Genomic DNA, 25,046 nt, shown 5'->3' with positions numbered 1-25,046 from the left:
AGAAAACTCCAGTTCAATGCAATATTAAAGCAAAAAAGGGATACTGAACAGGAGTTCTTAACCTTTTTACACCCCAAAAATGAAGACATCCTCATTGCATGGTTGGAAAATATTAAATAATAGTTGGTAGTGGTTAATATCATGTCTGACACATGGTATTAGAAACAGTGTGATCATTTCTATTTTGTCACTTGTTCTATTTTAAGTCTCAGGAGGATGAAAAAAATTGACTATTTCCCTATTAAATACGATAAACATTTAAAGAAACTTCTTCTTAATCCAGCCGTATTCTCAGTAATCCATAAAAATACCTATTTGTAAGGACTTGAAAGGCAAAATTCACTGATGGGGGTGAATTTGTGCTTTAAACTGTCCTGAAATGTTCTGATAACAATGATGGGAATCTTTAGCCCTAAAAAAAGAGAAACATTTTTAGCTTTTGAGCAAATGCATTTCTTTTTTTTACGTGTTTTAAATCTGTGCTTTTCTTAAAGAGCAACAAAATGAGTCATAGTTTGTCTTGATTGTGCTCTGTCCACAAGGGCTGGGTGTTCACATAACTAACACTGCTTCCCGCTTTTTTTCTTTTTCTTTTTTAATGGAGTGCCACTTCCTGCTGTAAAGCCCAGTGACGGGAGACAGACACACACACCCTCTTTTGTCCTTTCAGGGCTTTTATTGGTGGTTAAATGACTGATGTCTGACATCTGAAATAGAGGAGAACAGAAAAGATATTGGCAGGATGAAAAACTCAAATAAAGAGGAGGTTAACATATTTTTGAAACCGATGTTATTCCAAGTGTATTCCGTGTCAAAATAGAAAACGTGAAAAGGATTATTCTCCATGAATAATTAAAAGTTCTCCTCATTACTAAATCACTGTCCATCTGTCATATGGAAGTGCAGCCACTATGGGCTCTCATGTCTTTTCTGTGTGAGGTAATGAGGCTCATTCATGGGTGTGTTCATGTGATCTTCCAGAGTTCATTAGGGTGGCGTCTGTGTGTGTGTGCGTGTGTGTGTGCATGTGAACGCACGAGCACTAAGGTGAAATGAGGACAGAGTACACTCATTTTCCTTACCGTCACTGACCAAAGCATCCCTCGACGCACGGGCCGTCACGTGGGGAGCAGATTTCAGTTGAGCACATGAAGTAGATCTGAGAGCGAGGTTGATGATAGAGAGCGATTAAACACACACACACACACACACACACACACACACACACACACACACACACACACACACACACACACACAGAGTCTCCGGTGTGTTGACAGTTTGTTTTACAGTTTAAATAATGCCATCCTCCACATCCCTTGCTGTTTTAGAATCACAGCTGTTAACTGCTAATATATGTGCTGTGCAGATTAAGAAAAAAAATGCTGCACAAAAGGTTGCTGGAACAATTCTATTCAATCATGTCCTAAAAAAAAATTAGACAGGGGTCTGAATACATCTCTAAGATAAGACTGCATCGACTCCCAGAGGGGGAATTCACACTTCTCTCCAGGCTGACAGCTGCAGTTTTCACTGTCCTACAGCACATGGTCAGTTGGCTGGAACTGCCAGGAGTATGCTCACCCTCTTACACCATTTACCACATCTCCCAACTCCCTAGCGAAATGTCATACTGCACAAAATCTATCTTTTTGTAGAAATCAATAAGGCAATATGTCTGCACAAGATGTCAATTGCGAGATGTCACTGCGCAGGTTAGGCAGGTCTTCTAAAGTTCTCATGTCTCTCTCCAGCAGATGTTTATATCTCACACAGCTGTTCTGATCTCGCTACCGTCGTTGACAAAATCCTTGAATCCTGATTTCATTATTTACAGACAAACCTCCTGCATGATTCTGGACTCGTGCCAGGGCCTGGCATGTCCTTCCGGGTTGCCAGGTTTACAAGCATTGTCACCAAACCATGTTTGGAAACCAAAATACATATAATAGAATAAAAAAGATACAAATATTCAAAAAAGACAAATTGCTTTCAAGTCAGCTGTCTCCAAGTTTATGTCATGTCTCAAGTCATGACTACTTAGGCTGTTGCTGTTCCAGTACAGCACTAGTGAAGAATTGATTTATCGAAAGAAGTTTGACCATCTCCGGACGTGGTGTGCGTTACCACTTCCACTTCCAGGTTAAACACATGCGTGCCTGGGTAAATCCATTCCCAGCTGGATTATCTAGGTGTGGTATTCTAACTTTGAAAAGTAAGGTTTCACTAAGGCTAGTGTGTTTAATTTGAAGTCAAGCTTTAGTTGTCAAATCTCCAGCTTTAGTTGTCAAATCTCCATTTATGCTCACCTCCTCTTCCTGGTCCTTGAATTCACCATCAGGAAGGAACTGGAAGGTGCTGATAGTAAAGCGGCGGGTCTGAGCGTGAGGAGCCGGAGGCCGAGGGTCAGACAGCACAGCCTGTTGAGGGGCTGGGTCCAGTGGGTTGGGGCATCTAGGAGGTAAAAATTAATGTAAGGGAATTAGATAAGGATTATACTTGTACTGCCTTGCTAGATCGTTGGGGGAAAAAAAAACACTTTCAAAATGTGATACTAAAAGAGGAGAAATTACATTTCTGTTCCATCCACTGAAATGTTGTTTCACTGAGCACTCAGGAAACGATCAGACATACCCGTTGTACAGCAGCACCCACACAGCTTTTCCAGAGCGGGGGTAAGCCAAGCAGTAGTGCACCAGCAGCACCAAACTGGGATCGGGGGTGTTGAGCAGCCGCACTTCCAGGTAGAGGGGTTTCCCAAGCAGCATCTGCAGGGGCTGGTGATACTGAGGGTAGTAGCTGCTGTACTGAGCATCTATGATGAGAGGTGGTGTATTTATTGAACCAAACTTCACCCACTCAGAGGTGCATATAAGATCATGCACGGCAGCATTCCTGCGGTGCTAAAAGAAGCACTATATCACAGCAGATCTGTGAATTTGACTATTGGCTTCCTGGGATGAAAGGACACAAAAATCAATTTTTCCTGTGCATATGAAGTTGCCATGAATGTGTGCACAGAAGACTGTGTACCTTTGGCAATCCTGAGCTGGACTCCAAACACCCCCTGGGTGTGGATTGCAGGCCCCAGGGTCGGAGTTTTAACCATGTAGCTGACAGTCAGGGCCGAGCCTGGTACGTACCTGCACTCCACCAGCAACCTGGTGGTGAGTGAAGACAAAGAAAGTAGTTTTGCTATAAACTTGCATCTATAAAGATATCATTTTATGAGGATTAACATTTGAATTTTGTCATTTAGATGTCTCATTCACATTTTCTATGAGCGATTCGTCTGGCCGTTGCCTTGTGTATCTGTTTTCCTGGCCATCGCTTGCACAAAAAGACTTGGCTAATCTTTAAATGCCAGAGTCAGACATCAACATCTTTTTTTTTTTTTTTGTGACTAAAAGCCCCGTGCGCTTGTCAGCTGTAGCAAATTCAATTTGCAGTTAGACATTATTTATGGTTATAAACATGTTGACATTTTGTGCTTAGATTCTTATTTATTATAAGTGAGAGCAAAAAAAATGTGGCTGCTGTTGTTTTCACCTTGCAAATGTGTGTGTCATCATGGCAAAATGGGGGTCTGGAGACACCTACTGTGATGGAAAACAACCACAGTGCTGTGTGGACGCCATCATGGTGACATTTGGTCCAGACAAACCACGCAAGACGCAGTCACAAATCTTTTCAGGTGTTTAGTTGAGATGGAAATGATGCTCATGGGTCAGAGCATTAAGGAGACACTTTGGGGCAGGAGATGCTTTAGCACAGTGGAGGTGCACAGTTTTATGGATTAACCTGTGGAACTTTTTGTGTGTGAGAAGAAAAATGAATGGCATTTTCAAATGATGTGTGTTTTTCACACACTATTTCATGTGAAAAGAGAAAATGGAATAAATATCAATTTTGTCTTCCCCTACGAGGGGTCTGAGTCAAGGACACTTCACTAGCCTCCAGTGTGCTTCATGTGAATACAGTACCTACATTTGCATGGCATTTGTCCCAGATCACCTTTGGTCCTGGGAAAACTAACCTGGTCTGATGTTTGATCTGCTTCTTATTTGGGTGCGCAGTAACGACTGACCTGATTGGAGAGTCTCTCGTAATGGTGCCGTAGTTGAGGCTGATGGCCTGAACTGTGTTGATGATCTCCACCATATAGATCAGAGTTTTCCCCACTTCCTGTTGGGACAGCAAAGATATAGAATCCAGACACAGATCAGATGAATCAAAATTCCCTTTACCCGTTGGTACCCAGGGACAGATCTTGCTGATGAGCATTTCAATACTCAACAGAAGGAGTTCATTGATTCAAACTCACCATTGTTCTTGCTCCGCAGCCGTCCATGGGGATCTTAAACAAGGCATAATCAGAGGTCACTTTTTCAGGTTTACAGGTGGAGTCGCTGGCAACAACCAGCAGGGCAGGAGACAGAGGGGGCTCAGTGAGAGATGCAGGCACGGAGAAGACAAAGTGGCGGTCAATAGTGCACTCTGGAAGGGGACGACACACACACAAATATACATACACAAGCATATAAAGGTCACATGAACAAAAGGTCAGTAGTCTCAGGAGGCAATTGATAATGAGACCCAAGGTGTCTTATACCCTTTTCACTTTCTGTGTGACTGCCAGCTTGAATCATGCTGCGCTGGCCCTGAATATGCCTCTTCACACATCCAGCAGCTGTTGTGCTTACATTTCCGTACCCAAAACAGCTCAACTGTACTCAGCTAAGTGGCGTGAAAATGCCAGTGGGGACACAAACTGCAGCTCACCATCCATGGGGTAGTAGCAGGCAGGGGGGTGCTTGCTGAAGCAGCAGCCCATGGAGAGACAGTGTGACTGTGATACAGAGCCAGGACCGCAGGGGAGTTGCTGTTCTCTGGGAAGGTTGCACTCTAAGGGACAACGTGACAAATGTCAGCCACACAGTTAAAAAAACTCTGAATGGCCTGGAGGGAACACTCTCAAACTGAATAGCCTTTCAGAGGTGTAAACATAAAATCTATCCACCTTGTGCGGACCCTGAGGTGGAAACTGGACAGGAAAACTCTACTTCTTTTATCCCACTTGCAGTCATGTAGACAATGGTGATGATGAACATTTTACCCTTTTAGAGGGGGAAAAAAAATGTTTATACAAGAGTAAATAGCAAATGATCAATTATACAAAAAGGTCATGTGCTCAGTGTGAAATCTGAGTCGATACTTGCCTGCACACTCATGTGACAGTGTGAGCCTAACTGGAGATTCAAATGGATTTTGCCATCTTTTCCTTCACTAGCAGCAAACCCACAGTGCTTCGGAGCATCCTGGAGGTTCATCTGATTCCCTTTGATATCTGGAAAAAGAGGCAAGTTATTTTTGTGCAGCCTTCAAAAGACAGAATTAGCAGCCCTAGCATGGAGGGTTTTATGTTTCCCTCTCAGAACAGCTACCGAGCTTACCTACCCCCCTTCTTGACAGAAGCCCCCCCCCCCCCCCCAAAAAAAAGCATGTGCTACTTCAACTCATACAGAGCTGATGGCAACCATATGACCATATCTGCCGCCGTATCAAAGCACTCACACCTTTAACTACAATTCCAGAGATGGGACCAGGAGGGAGCTCCACGCTCATCTGATGGGAGGAGCAGATGACTTTAGGATTTGGGACAACAGGGGGGCTGGTCTGACTCTGGGTGGTACTGGGTGGGGTGGGAGAGACAGATGGAGCAACTGATGTAGGAGAGGCACTCTGGTATGGACAATGCAGGTCCAGAGTCCTATACTGCTCCATGGAGAGATCCCAAAACCTCAGAAGTAAGGAAATGGCAGTGGGAGTCTGAAGTGAGAGAGATCAATGAAAACAAAAAGATCTATTAAAAAAAACACTTTTTTTCTGATTCTAGATATTATTTAGATATGAATTTGAAGAAAAGAGTTTGTTTGAGCTATTCCCTTATTAAGAACAAAAAACACACTCTATCAAGTACAGATGAATGTATAAAAATGAGCGGCTTACTAGTAAGAAATGCCTGTCTGCATGCATGCATTCATTCCCCACACACACACACACACACACACACACACACACACACAGACCTCCACCCTCCCCCAAACAGACACACACACCTGTCATAAATCATGAGTGTCATCCCAAATGTTATAAAACTGCAACAATCCACAACAACATTGTACTCTGGTGCCATTAGCTGGACTGATCCGTATGCAAAAGAGAGCTTTTATTTAAATTTGACCATCCATGAATAAATATGCATTTATAAAAACAGACTCAAACACATGGAACTGGAATGTGTCTAGTGATACTAGCGGTGGTTAAATAATTCCTCTATCATCGTCTGTCTTTGTTGTAAATCAATCATTTTGTGTATTGTGTAGTGTGTGAGTGTCATCAGGAGATGTACAGTACATGCTCATGCCATTCTAATTTGCTTTCTGAGATTCATGCCCGCGTGAATACAGCTGTTGCATGTCAAATTTTCATTATGAACTGAGAGTTGAATTTATTTACTCCACTGCTCTGTTTTCATGTAGAAAAAAAAAGAACATACAACCTTAAGCATAACATGCTACGTTAGTATGTCACGTGGAAACTGTTTATTTTTGCTCAATTTCCTGATTAAAACTGCTAAAACAATGTTGTTTGATGAGAACTGCATCAATCTTAAGACATTCTTTGAAAGCAAGCACAGGATTACAAAAAGATGACACGAGCAGGAACGAAGCACCATGGAGGCTCTCACCCGTGACTGGCTGTAGCAGGGGGGCAGAGGAGAGTGCAGGATGACCCGCGAGTCCTCAGACACGTGGATCATGAACCCACACAGTGGAGACACAGTGGAGAGGAAGAGCCATGTCTTCTGATCTGATATTTGAAACAAAGCTCATGAGACATTTGCTTACCGTTAGAGTTCATGCTTTTAAGTGCAGGAGATAAAGAGCCCTGTCAGCGGGCGTTTAGCTCATGGATACTCGTAAGTGAGCTGTCCACAGACATGACACATTAGTGTGCACTTTGGACGCTGGGCTACATGAGAAGCCATTGAAATAATCTTATTACGAATGTCTGGTTTTTCCATCTTCATCACTACTGACTCCCGTATCAGGGCGTGATTGTAGAATATTTCATGAAACTGACAGAAAAACAAGAAATAAACCTTGTTGTTGTCTATCTCAATCAGTTGCAGCTTACGCATTTGTTTAAACTCACAATACATCGTACAGCGCAGACTTGTTTGTCGTTGTTCAATTTATGATGTCACTTCAAAGTTCACCTTACACATAAAAAATGTCATCACTTCATTAATTCATGCTTTGATTTCATCATGATTAGCATGTGAATTCTAAGTCACAGGACGAATGCGTTTTTTTGCAGTCAGTGACCTTTGACCACCAAATATATTCATTTCATCCTTGAATTCAAGTGAATAATTGTGTCAGATTAGAGGGAATTCCCTCAAGCTCTTCCTGAAATATTGCATTGAAGAATGGAATGACGGATGGGCAACCTGCAAATGCCACGGCTGTTGACAGAGGAAACATGAAGAAAATAGATGGAGAGTGGAGAGGTGGAAACAGCACTTCCTCTTTCTGTCAATAATCTAATAAAAGTGTGAAAATGCGACTTTAATCTAATTTCTTTGTGTGCAGCATTGCCTTGAGGAGTTTGTTTGACAACACAAGATTTTCTGCTGTGTTTGATGATGTCAAGAGCCACGCTTCTCGCAATACAAAGACCCTTTAAAAGTTTTAAACAAAAAGAGCTACTGACCTCTGACCTGGACTGAGTCTGGGTGAGCAAAAGGCAGGAATACCACCATCCTATCAGTCAGACACTGGAGGTGTGTAGGCTGCTGCGTAGGCTTAGTAAGGGGAGACTTTGTCATACTTGTGCTGGTGGTGCTGGTGGTGGTGGGGGTGGGGCTGCTGGTGGAGGTGGGGGTGGGGGTGGTGGTGGAGGTGGGTGTTTGCGTTGTGACTGGTGACACAGTCGTTGGATGCTGGGGCAAAGGAGGGTAGAGAGAATAGTAATAAGGATAATAGGGAAAATGGTAGTAGGTACAAATGGCGTGAGTGTACGGGGGGCAAGTGGCCAGCTGATATTCCTGAGGAGAGGGCTTGTCCTGCCCTTTGGCAGGTGGAGGTGAGGGAGGCAGTAAGTATATCGGCACTTGAGGGTACATCTGGCCAATTGGAAAGTCAGGAATGTCAGGTTGTTTAGAAAATGTTGTCCTGGTGGTGGCAGGAGGTGGAGCAGAGGGAGGTGGGGGTGTAGAATGATGCTGCACTTCAAGACCAGGTTGTGGGTAGAAAAACTGCTGATTGGGATGGTAAGAACCATAAGGAATGGATAGATAAACTGGATTAGCTGGGTACTGTGGCCCCTGAAGTTGTTCTGGTGGAGAGGGAGGGGAGGAGGATGGGCCTGGAGGGAGAGGAGTGGGTGCTTGGGCTTCTGGGGGTGCAGGGTAGTTAGGTATCTCAAGATAGTACAGAGGGGGATCTGGACTCTCTGGAAGTGTTTGGGTAGAAGGAGGACCAGTGGGTTCTGTAGGGGGAGCTGGTGTCACAGCAGGGTGGTAGTAATAGTGACTGGATGGATGTTGAGGAGGGGCCACAGGTAATATTTGAGTGTCTGCTGAAATATGGATGGACTGCTGAGGCTGGGGCCCAGGAGCACTGCCTGGAGTAGGCTGAGGGGGGTGAGGTGGTTGTGGGCCAGGGGGGTAGATCTGAGGTATCTGGGGGTACTGGACCTCAGGGTATGAGTAGTGGAGGTAATCAGGAAGCTGAGCAATCTGTTCCTGGTTCGGAGACTGAGGAGGAGAGGGGGGGCTGGAGCTGGGACTAACAGGATCCGGCACATTGGGAACCTGAGGGTCACTTGGCGGTGGAGATGGAGGAGATGGGATGTAGGGGAACCAGTGGCCCTCTGGACAGGAGAGGATGTACTCCTGCTCATCAAATACAAGATGTAGACGCAGCCCATCCTGGAAAAACACCACATCAAGATATTACTACAAGTTTGTTGCAGTATTCCTCTAAAATGTGAATACTTACTCCAATCATGATACAAGGGGCACTGAAGGAGATGAAGAAGATAAGCTCGTCGGGCTGGAGGCTGGCACGGTACGCACATTTTGCAGATACAAATGGATCCCAAAGTCCATTTACTGCAAAAGAGATTACACACTCGTGGTTGCTCTCAGTCAGTTGGGAAAAGGTCAGATTCTAAAAATAACTGACAAGCTTTCATCCTTTGTACTATTTTTGTGCAAATGTGGGGATTTTACTCATGTAGTTCTTTACAGTTAAAACACAAACACACTCATGCAGGTTATAATATTTTTATGCTCAATTTACAGGACAATTTACCTGCATGCCAAAAAAAAAGCAATCAGGCATTTAGACCTTCATGTCAGGAAATGTGCTGTATAATAATAGTAGCAATTACAGAAAACAGAGAAAAAAATTCTGTGATGCCGTGATATCAGTGACATTAAAATATAAATGTTTAAATATAAACGCGTATGCTGGAAATAAGGATTATTATGGATGCTATTAAAATGTTTTTTAACTTAATGAGGCTAATCACTATCAAGTCTCCAAAACTAGCTCACCTAAAACTCCCAGCATTGATATATCCTGCTCCCGCCCCTGTAGCTGCACCACCATGCCATATGGCGAGCAGAGGACCATCGGGTGGACGAGGGACAAGGCAGGAGTGGGTGTCTGCACCGGGCAGGAGAGCTTGAGCTGGCTGCCCTCCCAGAGCATGGGCAATACATAACTGCCATTCTTAGAGACAGAAATAAAAAAGATGATGATAAATTAAAGATGCTGCATGATAAATGATGAAAATACAAACGTAACTGGATATGATACCTCCTGTGTGATGTAACAGGCATCATATGTCGCCATCATCTCCAGGTCACTCCATGACGTCCTCACGTTGTAGCCACAATACGGAGGCAACTGGAACAGAGAGATGGGAGACGCCCCCTCTGTGACGAGACGCACAGAAAAACTGATTGTGAGACAATAAATAGTTGATTTTCTTTTAGATATTTTAACATCTGGGTGGCACGGTGGTGCAGTGGTTCGCACTGTTGCCTCACAGCAAGAAGGTTCCGGGTTTGAGTCCCGTGATCCCTCTGTATGCATGTTTTCCCTTTTCCTGTGTGGGTTCTCTCTGGTACTCCAGCTTCCTCCCACAATCCAAAGACATCAAGAGAGGACGAGGCTGATTGATACTCTAAATTGACTGTAGGTGTGACTGTGAGTGTGAATGGTTGTCTGTCTCTATGTGTTGGTCCTGTGATGGACTGGTGACCTGTCCAGGGTGAACCCTGCCTCAGTTGAGGACTTCATCTTTGCAAAACTGCAATAACCCACAATAATCAGGCTTCTCGACAGAAGCAATTCATTGAAAAACATAGACTGAGGGATGCACTGATAGTTGACTACCATCAGCCTAACGGCAAATGAACAGGCACTTGCAAATGGCAGTGATGACGTGAAGGCTGAATCGCTCCTTTTTCAAATACGGTGGGATACTTTTAAACTGGTATATTTTATTATTTTTGATGGTTTTATTTTGGTTTCTTGACATAAAGCAGGGAATAAAGATCAACAAGAACCAACCAGAAAAGAAAAAAAAGTCCTGTTTAACTTTTTTTTAAATCCCAAAAAGAAGGCAAATCAGGCTCATTTAACTTCTGAAAATATAATTGCTCTCCTCGTGATCTCAACTGAGACCTTCAACCTCACTGACGCTCACTGCACATTTCCCTCAACAACAGATCACCATCCCCACCCTCTGGGATGTCTGTGCTGCTGGATTTATGCTAGAAACTTTTCAAAACAAACAAACAAAAAGGCATATTTGGCACCAACTTGTCTCAGCTTCAACATTTCAGTAATTTTGCAGGAAATATAAAAAGATACCGTTGCCAATATTTTGTACATCAACCCGCAATATTAATACACCAGCACTACGACTTGATAGGAAATATATCTGCTTACCTCTGTCTACTAAGAGCTGTGTGGACCCTTCTCCAGAGGCAGTGAAGGTCATGACATCATCACCACAATGCACCAAAGGCCTCATTGCCAGCCACTCGGAGAGGTGTGGACTGGAGTCAAAGGATGGTGCCAACACCTTCCCTGGGACTCCATGAAATCCTACAATGAGGAATAATGCTCAACACTGCTGCACAGGCCCCAACGATTTTCAAGAACAAGTTGGGTTTTTTTTAATATGGTATTTTTAGAAAGATATTTTCTGACAATATGATGTGCAGGACATCTTTGCAGCATGAAATGATTTAAAATTATATTTTGGCAAACATTACTGCCACCCACTAAAGGTGCATATCCTGCTATTTGAAAATCGCAGTGGGGCATATTGAAATGTCTGTCAAATATCGAATAATTATTCAATCGACCACTGTCTTATAAAAGCAGCTTTTACCTGGGAAGTCTGCCTGATATCCATCCTCAGAGTGGGAATGCCGGGGCATTTGTGGCGTGCTGACGTTACCAGGAGTCCAAGACAAGCTGTCCAGCACAAGATCGATGTCATCAGGGTTTGATATATGGAAATAGGAGAATCGCTTCCCAGGAAAAGCATCAGCTTGAGGCCGGAGCTCACTAACACCTCCCCGGTTCGATTTGCGCGGATAACCATGAATGAACCGTTCGCCCAGGGTCTTCCTCTCCTGCTGCACGTCTTGTTCTGCTTCAATCCTGGTTGACTCTTGATCGTGGAGAGTGCCAATAGCGTTCTTTAACTCTCTTAAATTTATGGAGTTACAAACTCCAAATGTGTACACGTAAATGTTTAGAACAAATAAAAACAACATTGTTTCTTTTCTATCTTTGTAAGACATCGTCAGGTTGACGCTTTTGCTCTTTGCGCACAGAAGCGTCACCCGCAGGTGAGGACCATCAATTAAGCGTCAACAGGCCCCAAGCAATTAAAAGGAGAGGCCACAGATGTCAAGACTTGATGGGCGACGGTCACCTGCTGAATGGGTTCCAAGTCTGCTCCTGAAATCTCTGACTTTGCTTCGGTTTTAGTTTTATTTTAGCCATTTGATTATCGTTTTATTTGACAGACATTTTATTTCTACCACTGTAATTTATATGTATAATGCTGCAATTTCATGTCATGAACACAACAAACCGTCTCTGTAGATCATTATGAATACAACTAGACAGACTAAAAATAATACTGACAATAACGGTCTTTACTTTTATAGACGTTTTCTAGGTACTCAAAGATGCTTTACAAGAGAGGTCAGGGATGTGTGGGCAGTTTTAAGCCGTGGATTCTGAGGGATTGTTTGAGGAAGAGTCTTTAGGGAGGGAGTTCCAGACTGAGGGCTTTACAACAGGCAGCCAAAACATTAAGACCACTGACAGAATGTGCACTGAGTAGAAAGCTGTAGTTTGCGGTGCTGAACTAGGTTTCACTGATAGGTGCATCTCCATCCCATTTATATGAAGCAAGCCGTTCAAATATTCGGGTTAGATCCCAGTATAAACCAGTACTGTTCAACAGCACCACAAATTACAACCTTCAAAATTATCAATAAATATGCCTGCTAAGATTCCTTCCTCATGAAACAAGATGTATTGCAGGCATGTTGTATGATACTCAGTATAAAATGTTTTTATGATCTGGCTGACTGGCATAAACTGTATACTGAGAGAGAGAGAGAGAGAGAGAGAGAGAGAAACTTCATCTCTCCTCTTTCTAATTGAGAGAAATGTTTCTATAGGTCCCAAATGAAAATAGCTCCAAATTGCACTTATTGACCAGCATTTTATAGATGAGGCTGTGAAGCAGTGAGAAGTTTGGGATTCATCTGCAGGAGTGAGTCATGAGTTGGTGGAGAGACGGTGGGGAGGAAGAGTGACTGTGGTGGAGTTTTATGCGTTGTTGTTGTGTCACTGCAGATTTGCTAAGGGCCGCTTCGTATGGGAGTGCTTAAAGCCTGAGTGTCCAGAGGCAACAAGAGCCTCTGGAATGAAATCTGAAAGGCTCAGACTTTTGGAGCCCAGCACAACTTAAATCCTGCAGTGACAGCTGTGGTAATTGAATGGACATAATGGGAATGTGAAGAGACGGTTCAAAAGAAACTGGGTACAGTCAGGAGCTGGGGAATGTTCAAGGGCGAAGAGTTTTTCTTTCTTAACACCAGCTTCTTCAGAAACAATGTGGAGAAAGTGCTTATCTTAAATGGCTGATGGTTTGGTATCAGGAGGTGTCACCGTCCTACAGACACTTGGTAAATCAGGACCATCCTAAATAAGGCCTCTTCAGGAACAACTGCTCCTCAGTAATATTTTTCCCTCACTGCACAATAGATGTTATATTGAACTCTTTGTAGAAGCCCACATGTTGTGATGGGAATAGAAAACACCTCTGACTCAGACGAGGAGGGGAGCGAGCGCAGGCCTCCCACTCACTAGGAAGATATGACAAACCATCAGGGGTCTGCTATAATGGTTTCAATCGACTTCTATTCAGACTCACTGTCAGGAGAAAATAGTTGACTTTCCCTAGACTATTCTCACACCATTTGACAATAACACAGCTCTTAAATGGATTTAATCTCAGTTGTACTCTAATAGAAAAAACATTATCCTGTTCTAATGGCTCTATATCAGCCATTGCAAAAAGTTATATAACACAGAAATGGACTTGTCAAACAGTCAGACACCTTATTTAGGTTAGAAGACTTTAACAAACCCTCCTAGAAACTGCGGAGTCTTTTACGAAAAGGGAGGAAAAAGTGGTGCTGGAAGCCCTCAGTCTATATTCACATTAAACACACGCTTAACAATTACGTCTCTGTGTCACCAAGCGATTAGCGCCAAACTGATTTAGTCCAAAGTTTGGCTGCTCACACTACTGAGTGAACCTCAACAAATGAGGGAGTGGTCACTGAAAAAAGCAGAGGAAGTAATTATGGTATCTGTCTTCATCCCACCTCCAGGAGGATAAAGCTGCTATTGTCAGACTGGCAGGATCAGGACTGCTTCAGTTCATGTGGTCTTTACTGAGGGACCTCAGCCCGAGGGGAGACGGGGAAGAGGCAGAGATGAGTTGAAACCTGTTGGAAGAAAAGACTGTGGTTCTTTTACAATTTTGTCAAAACAGCATTTTTGCCACAATGGAAGAACAGTTCAGCTTTAGCTCATCCAAGACAGGTGATAAAAAGCTTTCCTAGACGTGCACTAATCCCTGAATGACATGGTATTATTTGATTGCACTTATCTCACAATATCTGTCAAAAAGTGCGACAGTTTGTGGTTAATAACTGTCAGTTTACCTTAATCTGAAGAGTCTAGTATACAAAAGCACTGGCCACCGCTGATAATGTGCTGCAAATCTGATTTATATCTGATAGTTAAGATGGTAGTAAAATTCTCTGCGGTTGGAATAGCAGTTATGTGTGGTGCTATGGTGATTCCGGTGATAATTACATGGGACCACTACAGAAAATGACTGAACAAAGATGGAAAATCCACACTTCACTTGACCAGTTTTGCAGAACTGCTGTCTCTCTGCAGAGAAGTCGGCTGGATTTTCCCTCTTAACACAAACGAGCGATATGGTTTAAAAGAGAAGGCGAACCCGTGTCGTTTCCTGTGACTCCTCGTTCATGTGTATTCATCTGATGTGAATATTATGGGACTTTTCTCTCCCCCACTGATGAGACACTGCTGTCTTTGAACCATGCATTCGTACCTTGTTCTTCTTGACGCTCGGGTGTTGAAACATCAGTCCTTGTCCAGTTAAACTGCTTTAACTGATCGTTTAATATTGTTAGAATTACAGATCAGCATCATTTTATCACGAGAGACACACGGTGCACAAGACATCGATGGATTATTGGTTTGGCCCATTACATTTTCTTTTTTTTGTTTTTAAATTAACTTACATTAGATCAGATTAGATTAGATTAGATATTCCTTTATTAATTCCATGACGGGAAAATTCACAATGTTGCAGCAGCAAAGTGGATAGATTAACAGTAATAGAAACTAATATAAACACGACACAAGAATAAGACACACAACAACAGACAACAATGACAACAACAGCAGTTGCACACTGGCTATTAAAATTGCTCAGTGAATAGTAATTATTGCACACTGAAGATATTGAACATACTGTAAGTGTGTCACCGCGGTTATGTGATGAAGTCTTTGTGTGTATGTGGTCTACTGAGAGCAGTGCTGGGTGTTGTCTCTCCTTCACACATCTGGGGTGAAGGAGTCAGTTGCTGGCATCCTGCATGGGGTGGAGTCAATGTCCATCAGTGATGACAGCTTTGTTATCATCCTCCTCCCTCCCGCCACTTGCACTTGAGTCGAGGGGGCCACCCAGAACGGAGCTGGCCTTCTGCATCAGTTTATCGAGCCTCCTCCCGTCAGCGGTTGTGATGCTGCTGCTCCTAAGAGAACGGCTGATGCCACGACAGCATCAAAGACGGTCCTCAGGAGCGCTCCCTGCCCTCGGAAGGACCTGAGTTTCCTCAGCAGATGGCGTCTTCTCTGGCCTTTCTTGTGAAGCGCATAAGTGTTAAGGGTTCAGTCCAGTTTATTGTTCAGGTGAGCACCCAGGTACTTTTAAGGGCCCACTCTCTCTTCGTCTGTTCCCTGGGTGTTCACCTGTGTTGGGGGTGGGGCGTGACCCCGGGTATGGAAATCCACCGCCAGCTCCTCGGTTTTCCCTAAGTTGATCTGTAGGCGGTTCCACTGACACCAGTCCACTGAGTCCTTGATCGGTCCTCTGTATTCCCTGTCATTTCCAAAGTAATGTTCTGGTACAACAAAAGAGAGATCCTGTGAGAACAACATGTTAATAATTGGCTAAATCCTGTATATTTGTACCCTGAATGCCCTCTCAGCAATATTTGGTTGATTAACAAGCCTACTTTGTTGTGCATACTAGATTTGACCATACTGCTTTTTTTCTCCCTTGAAGCAATAAATTCAAATCGATGACATTTTATTTGTGATTAAAACATTGATGTAAGCAATTATAAAAGAAACTTTGCAGAACTGCTGATCAAACAAACCAATAGCGATGCAAGTCTACAAGTTTTGTCACAGGACGTCTGTGTTGAGTTAGTGCAGCTGGATCCCCTCAGTTTCCACATGCCTGACTGCACTCCGTATTATTATTTTTGCATGTGCATCCAAGGGGGGCTGCAGTTAGCCAGACAGTTGACCTCGATGACCCCCAGAAACCTCTCGGGGGTAGCGGAGGGGGGCTGAATCGACACCCCCACTCTGTAGAGTCCATCTGTAGATCTTTTCCATTCTGGACTTGCAAGTCCACGCAGGCACTTCTGACTCTACCCCTGAAGTTGGTGGATGACCTGTGGCTGAACCAGAACCAGCGACATCAGAGGGAGTCCAAGGCATCCGTTGTCTGAGCCGTAGAGGCTGAATGCACGTAGAGTTCTCTGTCTTTGCATTTACAGTGGGAAGCTCCCTTTCCAATACCAGGGACGCAGATTTGGAGTCACATTCAAGAGCTGCCTATAAGAACAATATGTGCTTAGAAACGTCTGGGTGGGCCATGTTTTGATGCGCCAAATGCTCCTTCATCTCCTTCCTTGCCTGACAGATCGGGCAAGCATGGTGGCAGACAGGCGATCTCTGTCGTCTCCCACCAGCACAGATGTGTTGGTAGCATCTCATCTAGTCCTCTGCACAGCTTTGTGCACAATTAGCATGTCAGCATCTTGTTAGACACGGTTTAGCTCAGCGTATTCTGTAGCTTCACACTTAGCACAGGATTAAATCTCTCCATGTTCAGCCTGATAATCAGGAGCTGCTCCTTCTGCACTGGCCGGTGGTGTTGTTTATGTCCCAGACGTGCTACTCCTATTCGATCATGTGTGGTGTGTGATGTCATTCTTACATAATTACTACTTGCCATAACTTCCTCCAGATGTAGTCTTTGTACTTGTGGCATACATCTTTATTAGTGGACAGGTTGAACAAGTGCTCCTCCATCAGTGTCATCCTGGCTGCTGTATCTGCTGGTACAGAAGAGCCCAGATGGCATCAGCTGGCTTGTTTACTTCCCAACGCAGGACAGACGAATCAAACAGGGTATGTGGAGAGATAAATCTTCATATTTCAGGATTAAGTTCATCACATTTCCGTGACCTGGAAGAGAAACTGTGGATATACTTGAATTTCATCTCCAATCCTTATAGAAAAAGTTATGGGAGATGCGACAGTGCTGGAATTTCCTTTGGGGTGTGTGTGTGTGTGTGGGGGTGGGGGGTGGGGGGGTGACATATGTTTGTCATTTAAAAATTGATAGATTAAAAAAAAAAGGAGCCAGTTCACTCCACATCTTCCCCACGGGCACTGACTTTTTTTGGGGATAAAAACAAGAAATAAATGAATTAATTTTACTTAACGATGTGTAACGTACAATGATGATGAACTCTTTACTCTCTGGACTGATACATCGACACCGCTGATCCCGGAGCTGAGTTTTAAGCTCAGCTCCACGTCCTCCTTGAAAATGGTTGTCAATATGAAGATGAAGATGGACACTGGAAATATTTTTTCATTGAGTAGAAAGCCGGGCTGTGGTTCCTCAACAGGGGTTTCGATCTTAACAAGGTGTGATCAAGATGTCTTCTTCTTTATTTTGAAACACTGACTTACAAGACTCAGCTTTAGCTACTGAGAGAAGCTGTTCCTGTTTACTCTCTGCTGGAAACAAACTCCACATTTGTGGCTGCGGTGGTGGTGCAACACAGTTTATGTGTGAGAAGATTGATTGGCAGGCACTCTGAATAATCTATTCAAAGCTCTTTCTTTCATTAATTGGGATGGATTTTAATTTCCAGCATCTCACAGAAATTAAAACTGCACATACATGAGCTGATATTTCTGTCTCTTTTTTTTTGTTGTTGAAAAGGTCCTAATTAGGGTAGATGCTGATGAAAAGATAAGGATGATCCGTGTGTGAGGCAGAGATCTGATACCCTATCGTTAGGGAGGAATTAAAAGAGCAAAATAAACTGGAAAGTGTGTGGAAGTAGCCTGAAAGCAGAAGCTAGACGTTCATTCTCACTGCCTTGCAATTTACGTGTCTAAAATGACATTTCCTTTTTATATTAAGAACAGTAATGACACACCCAACTGAGCTCTTAAGCCTTTAAGACAGTTTGTAAACTGTCTATAAGCATTAAAAAGAGAGGAAATACAGTTAAAGGTCCTTTAAGTGATCCAAACAACAACAAAAAAGAAACAACAACCCTGTCTTGACACTGACTGTTTAGACGCAGGAGAGAACCTGAAGCTCCTGGGTTAGTCAGGACGTTTCATTGAAGGGGGGAAAAAATTGAACTTTATGGGTGGGGCTTGGTGCAGGGAAAGAGAGGGAATGGAGAGGGAAAACAGGGTGATGTGTGTGCAGTGAATTCAAAGCTGGGTGGGTCTACAGCCTTTCACATTTCCTAAATAACTCCCAGGCTGTGCGTTAAAGCGCTTTCAGGTAATGTTTGCACTCCTTGTTTCCACTTTAAGCTCTTATAAATCGAGGGTGATACTTCGTTAAACGTGGTAACATAAGTTTTGAATTCGTTCTGTCGTCTGATTAGTGCAGAAAAGTAAACTTAGGCGTAGTTCACAAATTGTTAAACGGCGCTTTGAAGAATTGTGAATAATATGACCGTGAGCGCAACAAAGACTCGCGATGGAGAACTTTATTTTTATTCATCGTATTTATATTTCAGTTTCAATCTGAAGATGCGTGTTTATTATTGTTTTCGGTAGTCTATTCTCGCGCTGTTTTCAAAGTTGACCATAGTACGGGGCCTGTGTGTAACGGAGCGGCACCCATTTGGGAATGACCGTCTAAACAAATGCGCCATTCTTGTCGACGGAAATAGTTTAAAGCCATGGAAATGAGTCGGTCAGAATGATTTCTTTGCATTTCATTTGACTTACAAAGTTGTTTCTTTCTTTTAAAGTTAAAAAAGAAAGAAAACTATCCGAAAATGTAAAGAACTTGTGGTATGTCTGACAGCGTGCAATTCTTCCAAAAATCTGTTTGCAAGACGTTTGGAGAGATTTGGTTCTCGCATGCAAAGCCCTCTTTTCCCCTTTGACAGCCTTTTTTTTCTGCGAGAGACACTATTTATTAGGGACAGCTGTTTCCTCAAGTGCAAGGCTGTGTTAAATAAGTCCCTGCCTGGAAACTAAATGGCGTGCATCCTTTCCCACCTTCTCTTAAATCAGTTCTCACAGGGCCACGATGTTGATGTTGGCTGGAATCGTCATTCTACACATCACCACCATCATCCTGCTTCTCGTGGCTACCATTGATAATGTAAGGGATTGTTTCATTCTAATATCACTACTCTTGAGCGCATAAAGACCAAAGGCATAGTAGAATGCGGGAGAAACGAGTTCACTGACACAGTAAAATCTGTGAAACTGAATATTTCCTCACATGTAAAGCAGCTGCTGTCATAGGTTGATATCCCCTGTGTTTTCAGGCCTGGTGGGTCACTGATACGGTGTCAACTGACCTGTGGGGCCAATGGGAGCTGGTGAAATCATCCTGGCACTACACCAACCTGAAAGACTCTCCAGAAGGTACAGCCACAGATGGATTAAGGAATGATATTGATGCTACTGCTGTTACATTTGCCATTCGAGAGTTCGGATGGTAACTTCGCTGGAAGAAAAGGGATGTTGATCAGGGGATTGCTGGCACACACCTCCGCCAAGAGGATGTGACATCATGAGATCCGGTTTAATTGAGACAATCATATCCAAAATTAAACTGATCGTTCCTCAGGCTTCATCCTACCAAATTTCATTCAAGTCTATCAGGAGCTGTTGGAGTCATCCTGCTAACAAGCAAACCAACACCAGCGCTCACACGTCCTCCTTGGCGGAAGTCATGAATTCGATTGTATGAATCAGTGCTAATTGTATTCCTGTTAATCGTTGCCAAAATCGAATGTTAGCGTGTGCTTTGACTTGCGTCTGTGTCGTGGAACCTTCACTAACTTGTGTGTTTTGTCATCCTGCTGCTGCTGCTGCAGAGTATCTCCAGACGGTGCAAGCGACCTCTGTGCTGGCCTGTATTTTTACCGTCTTGGCCCTGTTTGTGTTTGTGGCTCAGCTGTTCACCCTGCCTAAAGGCCAGAGGTTCACCTTCACCGGCATTTTACAGCTAATCGCCTGTGAGTAACCAGGGGTCAAATGTCTGACCTGCAACTGTAAGAAATACTGATTTATTTGCTCGCTGCCTTTAGCTGAGATGTGTTCATTTCAGTGGTTTGAGACCTGTGTTTTTTAAGGAAAGTCCAACATATTAGTTTTTCTCTGTGAGAAGGGGAGCAGGATCACTGCAAACAAATATATTGGTGTGTTTTATTAAGGAGTGTATTGTCAGACTGTGGATCAGGATCCCTAAACAATATTGTGAGCCTGTCTGGACCTTTGCACATCCATTTTTGGCAACTGATTCACTGAGGCAGAGCTCAGTCGCATTTGTTGTGCACAGTACCAGTAAAACAAAGGTCAAATGTCACCACGGCTCAAGAAGCTGAACATCAAATCTGTCACATCACTGTAGTGTTTCACCCCCTTTGCTAATCTCTAAAACTAATATCTGAACAGACTCTTGACAGTCTCTAATGTAACAGCAGTAAGTTCAAAGCCATTGACCCTGAAAATGTAATTTAGTAGAATTTTCCAGCGGTTATTGGCAGGAATAAACAAATGGGTGTGGAGTAAAATATCTTATCAGACAGAGAGATGTTTTACCTGTCAGCAACAGAGAGGTGATTGTGGAAAAACTGTGAAACTCGTGGCTCAAATTTTTTTGGGGGGGTAAATGTTAATTATCAGTAGACAACAGGGAGAGATTGTAGCAATGATTATCAAACGACCGTCCTGAATGATGAGTTGAACCGTGTGATTTAAATACTTAATTGTTAGGTCACATTAATACAGATAAGATGGATATTTCAGGAGCAAAAACTTTAAATATATACCTGAACGACACAACCTCTACATCACGATGAAAAAACAGAGGATCAGTTCAGGATTATTTTAGCAGGTGCATTAAGAAAAGAAACACTTTGTCCAAAGTAACTTTTATCTTTGTTCACATCTCCCAATATCATGGACACCCAGTTGGCTCTACACCACACATGGGCAAATTACGGCCCCAAGGGACATCTAAATATTAAGTCACCAGTGTCGGTTCAAAGGCAGCACGCTTGATATGCCTAGAGAGGATCGCCGCGTTCAAGGATTACAACATCAAAAGAGGGTTTTTTTTCAACCGAGCATGCCACAGACACTCATTACAGGAAAAAGATGAAAAAGCCCTGCAAATGTCGGTAGACTTAATTGCCAGGTAGAATATTTTTTACGAAGCGGTCGGCCATCCAAGAATGGCTAATGAATGTTAGCCACATGCTGTCACACAAAATCCCAAAACAGGGCAAACTACCCCTGTTTTGATTCAACCGTCTGTAGTGTGGCCCATTTACTCACTTTTCCTAAGTCAGTGTTGCCTACCCTTGAACTGCACTCGATCGTTGGTAAGAAAGTAAATACCTGGTGTAAGGTGACGTAGGCAGTAACTGAATTTGGAACAGGCTGCCTATGAGGCTCTACACTGGGTTAAATTCAAATATACGCCTGCTGACAATGCCAGTGTCTACAAGCGGGTGATCACCACCTTGTTAGCGTGCTAACTTTGGCTACTGGTATTGAAAAAAAGATAGCCGAGGCGAAAAGGAAGTCCATCAATCAAACTGAAACTTATATCTGAAAGCTGGGGCAAAGATTTGTACCATATTTAATGATAATTTAGTAGTTAGTGATTCTGATGATGCGATGGTGGCCCAGTCAAAGGATCACCGAAATCAGAGTGATTGTGAAGGCCTGTTAAACCTTCCTTGCAGCCCATCCAAAAACACAAATGTTGACCTATTTTACTTTGAGCTCTCAGCAGTATTAGAGGAAAAGCCAGAGCATCACCAAAAATCTTTCTAGAGCAGAATGGATACAATTAGTGAAGATTTATCAATAAGAAACTGAAATGTGATGGTGCAAGAGAGCCGGGGGATCACCGGAGTCAGTGGAATTTATCTTGAGAGCGCCGTGAACATGTCTTAAGATATAATGAAAGTCTAACAAGCTTAGACACCACAGGAAAAATCACGTTTCTCAATTTGTTGACAAGGAGGAGTCTGTACGACACCATAGAGCCTGATTAGCCCACTCGTCTGTCTGGGAATAGAGAATCTGACGGTATCTCACATCTTCTTGCCTTTCAGGTCTGTGTATAATGATAGCAGCCTCAATCTACACAGCCCAGTTCCACATTAATGAAGACGGAGGATACGGACACTCCTACGTCCTGGCCTGGATCTCCTTTGTCCTCACCCTGCTCTTAGCTATAACCTACCTCGTCCTGCGGAAGAAGAGTGAGTAAGAGGAAGGAGGCCGGGGCTGGGATCATGTTCCTTTTAAAAGATTGGGACATTCAAGAGTTATGTTTCAAATTGGGGGGAAACTGTTTGTTGACCTACATTTTTAGCAACTAGAAAATTTGGGATTAATGTTTAATAACTAACAAGAGCCATTTTTTTTTAAGATTATAAATTGAATTTGTGCTAACGTTACATTAAGAGCTGTGTTTTTTGTGTTTTGGGGAAGTTTATAGATCCTCTTTATTTAAAAAGAGCAGCATTCAGGATGAGGAGGGCGACACCCTTTCATAACAGGATAACCATAAACCAATTTTTATTCGTTAAATGGTTACAAATAAGTCTGGAGAGCTCAGTCCACATAATCTATATTAATGCTTTAAATCAACAGCCATTTAGGGAAATACATCTATTTATCATCTAGAGAGGACTTGGATGCTACTGCTCTCATGGAGCAATGAGGTATGCAGCTGATTAGCTTAGCATTAAAGCTAGTGAGGATCAGTGAGATTGTTTTGGGGTTTCTTGGCTAGGGGTTCTGGTTTTTGTAGTTTCCACAAATGGAAAATGTGTTTTAGAGGCACTCGTAGGTGGATTTTGTTACCCTTGAATGGTGTACAGATAGCTGTTTTCCATCTTTAAGCACAGCTACGCCAAACTACTGGAGGTAGCTTCATAATTGGAGAGCGGTAGCATCCTTTACTCTGCTTTTAAGGATCCATGGGTTTCCAAAAAAATCCCCAATGTAAGCTTCTTCTCTTTTTCCTTTTTTTTTTTAAGATTAAGAGTGCTTGGTTACCATCTCGAATCATTAAGTTGAGGCTTTCAGCCACTACTACTACCAGAAGTAAGAAGTGACTATACTGTATCTGGAAGGGTACGGCATGTTGGCGACACAACAACATTCCTGTAGCAGTACTTGAACAATCAGAAAACACAAGTCTTAATTCACAGTACAAGTAGTTTTTAATTGTGTATCATTTTTGTATAACTGAAGTATAGTGTATCCCTCATTTTTATCTATGTACATTGTAACCATTATATTTTTGTAACATTTTTGTATTGTGTTTTTCATTTTTGTTTGTAGTTGGCTGCTATCAAAAGAAAGTACATGCAAATTGTACAAGTGAACATAAAGTGAACCAGGGATGGAGGACAATGGTTTCATTTGACCATATTTCAGAACTATGCTTTAGAAGGTATTGTTTTAATTACATTGGAATTTAAGCCATATCATTTATTAATAAAAATAAAAACAAAAAAAAAACCCATTGAAGTTTCATCTATCAAGTCAAACCCTGACTCTCAACATCATACATACGTACGTGGTGAAGCCTCCACTTAAGACCACAGGATTTCAATATATTTTGATTAAATTAAGTCTAAAGTTAGAATCCTTTCAAATTCCCACATCAGGACCATAAATGGCAACATAACTACAAATGCCATTTGTATTTTCACTGTTCTCTAGTATTCTGTGTGATTTTACTGAGAGTTACAACACTGAAGTTTGGAAAACAACCGTTCTACCAAGCCTTACAACAGGCCCAGTCACAAACAGGAATGTTCCATTATACTAAGCATAGTTCCCAAAGGAAGTCAATAAAAACTGGGCTGTACTAAATTCCTTGACCAGACGGTGTGATGCGCTCCTGAACCACCAGGTGGAGGAGGTGATTCTGCTCAGCCGACAGGAACGGCCTGAGAGGGAAAAACACATGATCGATAATGAAATGAGAAGATATAACGAGAAGGAATGAATTGCTATTCAATCTGCATCTCATGATGGAGAAAAAAAAAAAAGCTTATGAATGCTCACCATAGCTCCGTCTGAAGAGACTTGAGGGACTCTGTGTCTTTTTCCTGACACGCCATCTGCGAAACAGATTTCCAGATACAAACCTCACAAATAATGGCAAATTCAGACGACCTTGACGAAGTATGTGATTCAGCAGTTGATGCTTTAAAAAAAGGGGTATAGTCTACTCATCCGGAGTGAGTTGATTTGCGTAACATTTTATTGTTAGAAGAATATAAGAAAGGATTCTGCCATCAATGGAGGACACAATAGCTGCAGAGGAAGAGAAAACCCCTGCACATTTCTCATTGTCATGTGAAGGTGCTGAAGACCATCATTTTTTCCGGTATGAGGCAGGAAGGTTCAGGACATCCTGTGAACTGTGCGAGCATGTGGATGATGAAACTCACCACTACTGACTGCAGGAGCAGGAAAACATTCTCAGGCAGGAAGGTCACTGGAAAGAAAGCAGCAAGTTTACAAGAATTTGCGAGATTCACAGCACAACTTGTAAATAAAAAGTGTGTGTGTGTGTGTGTGTTTTATATACTGTTTTCGATGAAATGTTGAGGCGTACCTACCTTGGCTGTGAGGGTCAAACGACTCCCATGCGTACCTCTCCAGAGTCTGTGCGTGTTCTGGTAGCAGCTTCTGAGGAGGCGGCTGCACAGGAAAACAATAAGGCTGAAGCATTAAACCAGACTGCTGCACCAACAGTTACAATTA

The 25,046-nt window shown here is 42.8% G+C and overlaps 3 protein-coding genes across 3 annotated transcripts in view; 1 reads left to right on the top strand and 2 right to left on the bottom strand.

Moving 5' to 3' along the window:
- Positions 1-651: 651 nt before the first annotated feature.
- LOC147257423 (uncharacterized) lies at positions 652-11,989 on the bottom strand. Its single transcript, XM_086210188.1, has 18 exons — positions 11,482-11,989; positions 11,034-11,192; positions 9,894-10,012; positions 9,629-9,806; positions 9,069-9,181; positions 7,780-8,998; positions 6,752-6,873; positions 5,577-5,829; positions 5,220-5,347; positions 5,021-5,117; positions 4,783-4,905; positions 4,325-4,497; positions 4,088-4,185; positions 3,034-3,161; positions 2,635-2,815; positions 2,310-2,454; positions 1,083-1,159; positions 652-707 (listed from the first exon to the last, which is right to left on the bottom strand). The coding sequence occupies exons 1-17, from the start codon at positions 11,897-11,899 to the stop codon at positions 1,085-1,087; spliced, it is 3,729 nt and encodes a 1,242-aa protein (XP_086066314.1). The 5' UTR covers positions 11,900-11,989; the 3' UTR covers positions 652-707; positions 1,083-1,084.
- A 6,451-nt stretch (positions 11,990-18,440) lies between these two features.
- Positions 18,441-23,779, top strand: emp1a (epithelial membrane protein 1a). The gene is made up of 5 exons (XM_086211337.1): positions 18,441-18,555; positions 19,302-19,392; positions 19,562-19,661; positions 20,117-20,257; positions 22,370-23,779. Exons 2-5 carry the CDS (start codon positions 19,318-19,320, stop codon positions 22,525-22,527), a joined length of 474 nt encoding a protein of 157 aa, XP_086067463.1. The 5' UTR covers positions 18,441-18,555; positions 19,302-19,317; the 3' UTR covers positions 22,528-23,779.
- The window catches only part of f8a (coagulation factor VIII associated), a 7,339-nt gene continuing 5,674 nt past the window's right edge, over positions 23,382-25,046 (bottom strand). The window contains exons 9-12 of the mRNA XM_086211336.1: positions 24,902-24,983; positions 24,731-24,777; positions 24,342-24,397; positions 23,382-24,223 (exon numbers count right to left, since the gene is read on the bottom strand). Of these exons, the coding sequence (XP_086067462.1) occupies positions 24,142-24,223; positions 24,342-24,397; positions 24,731-24,777; positions 24,902-24,983 (267 nt within the window). The 3' untranslated portion in view covers positions 23,382-24,141. The remainder of the gene's footprint in view (positions 24,224-24,341; positions 24,398-24,730; positions 24,778-24,901; positions 24,984-25,046) is intronic.

The sequence above is a fragment of the Aulostomus chinensis genome, chromosome 8 (assembly GCF_037954235.1).
Source record: "Aulostomus chinensis isolate RoL2024-O1b breed Wild chromosome 8, RoL_Achi_v1.0, whole genome shotgun sequence".
Taxonomy (NCBI): Eukaryota; Metazoa; Chordata; class Actinopteri; order Syngnathiformes; family Aulostomidae; genus Aulostomus; species Aulostomus chinensis.
This window is presented reverse-complemented; position numbering and strand designations above follow the sequence as displayed.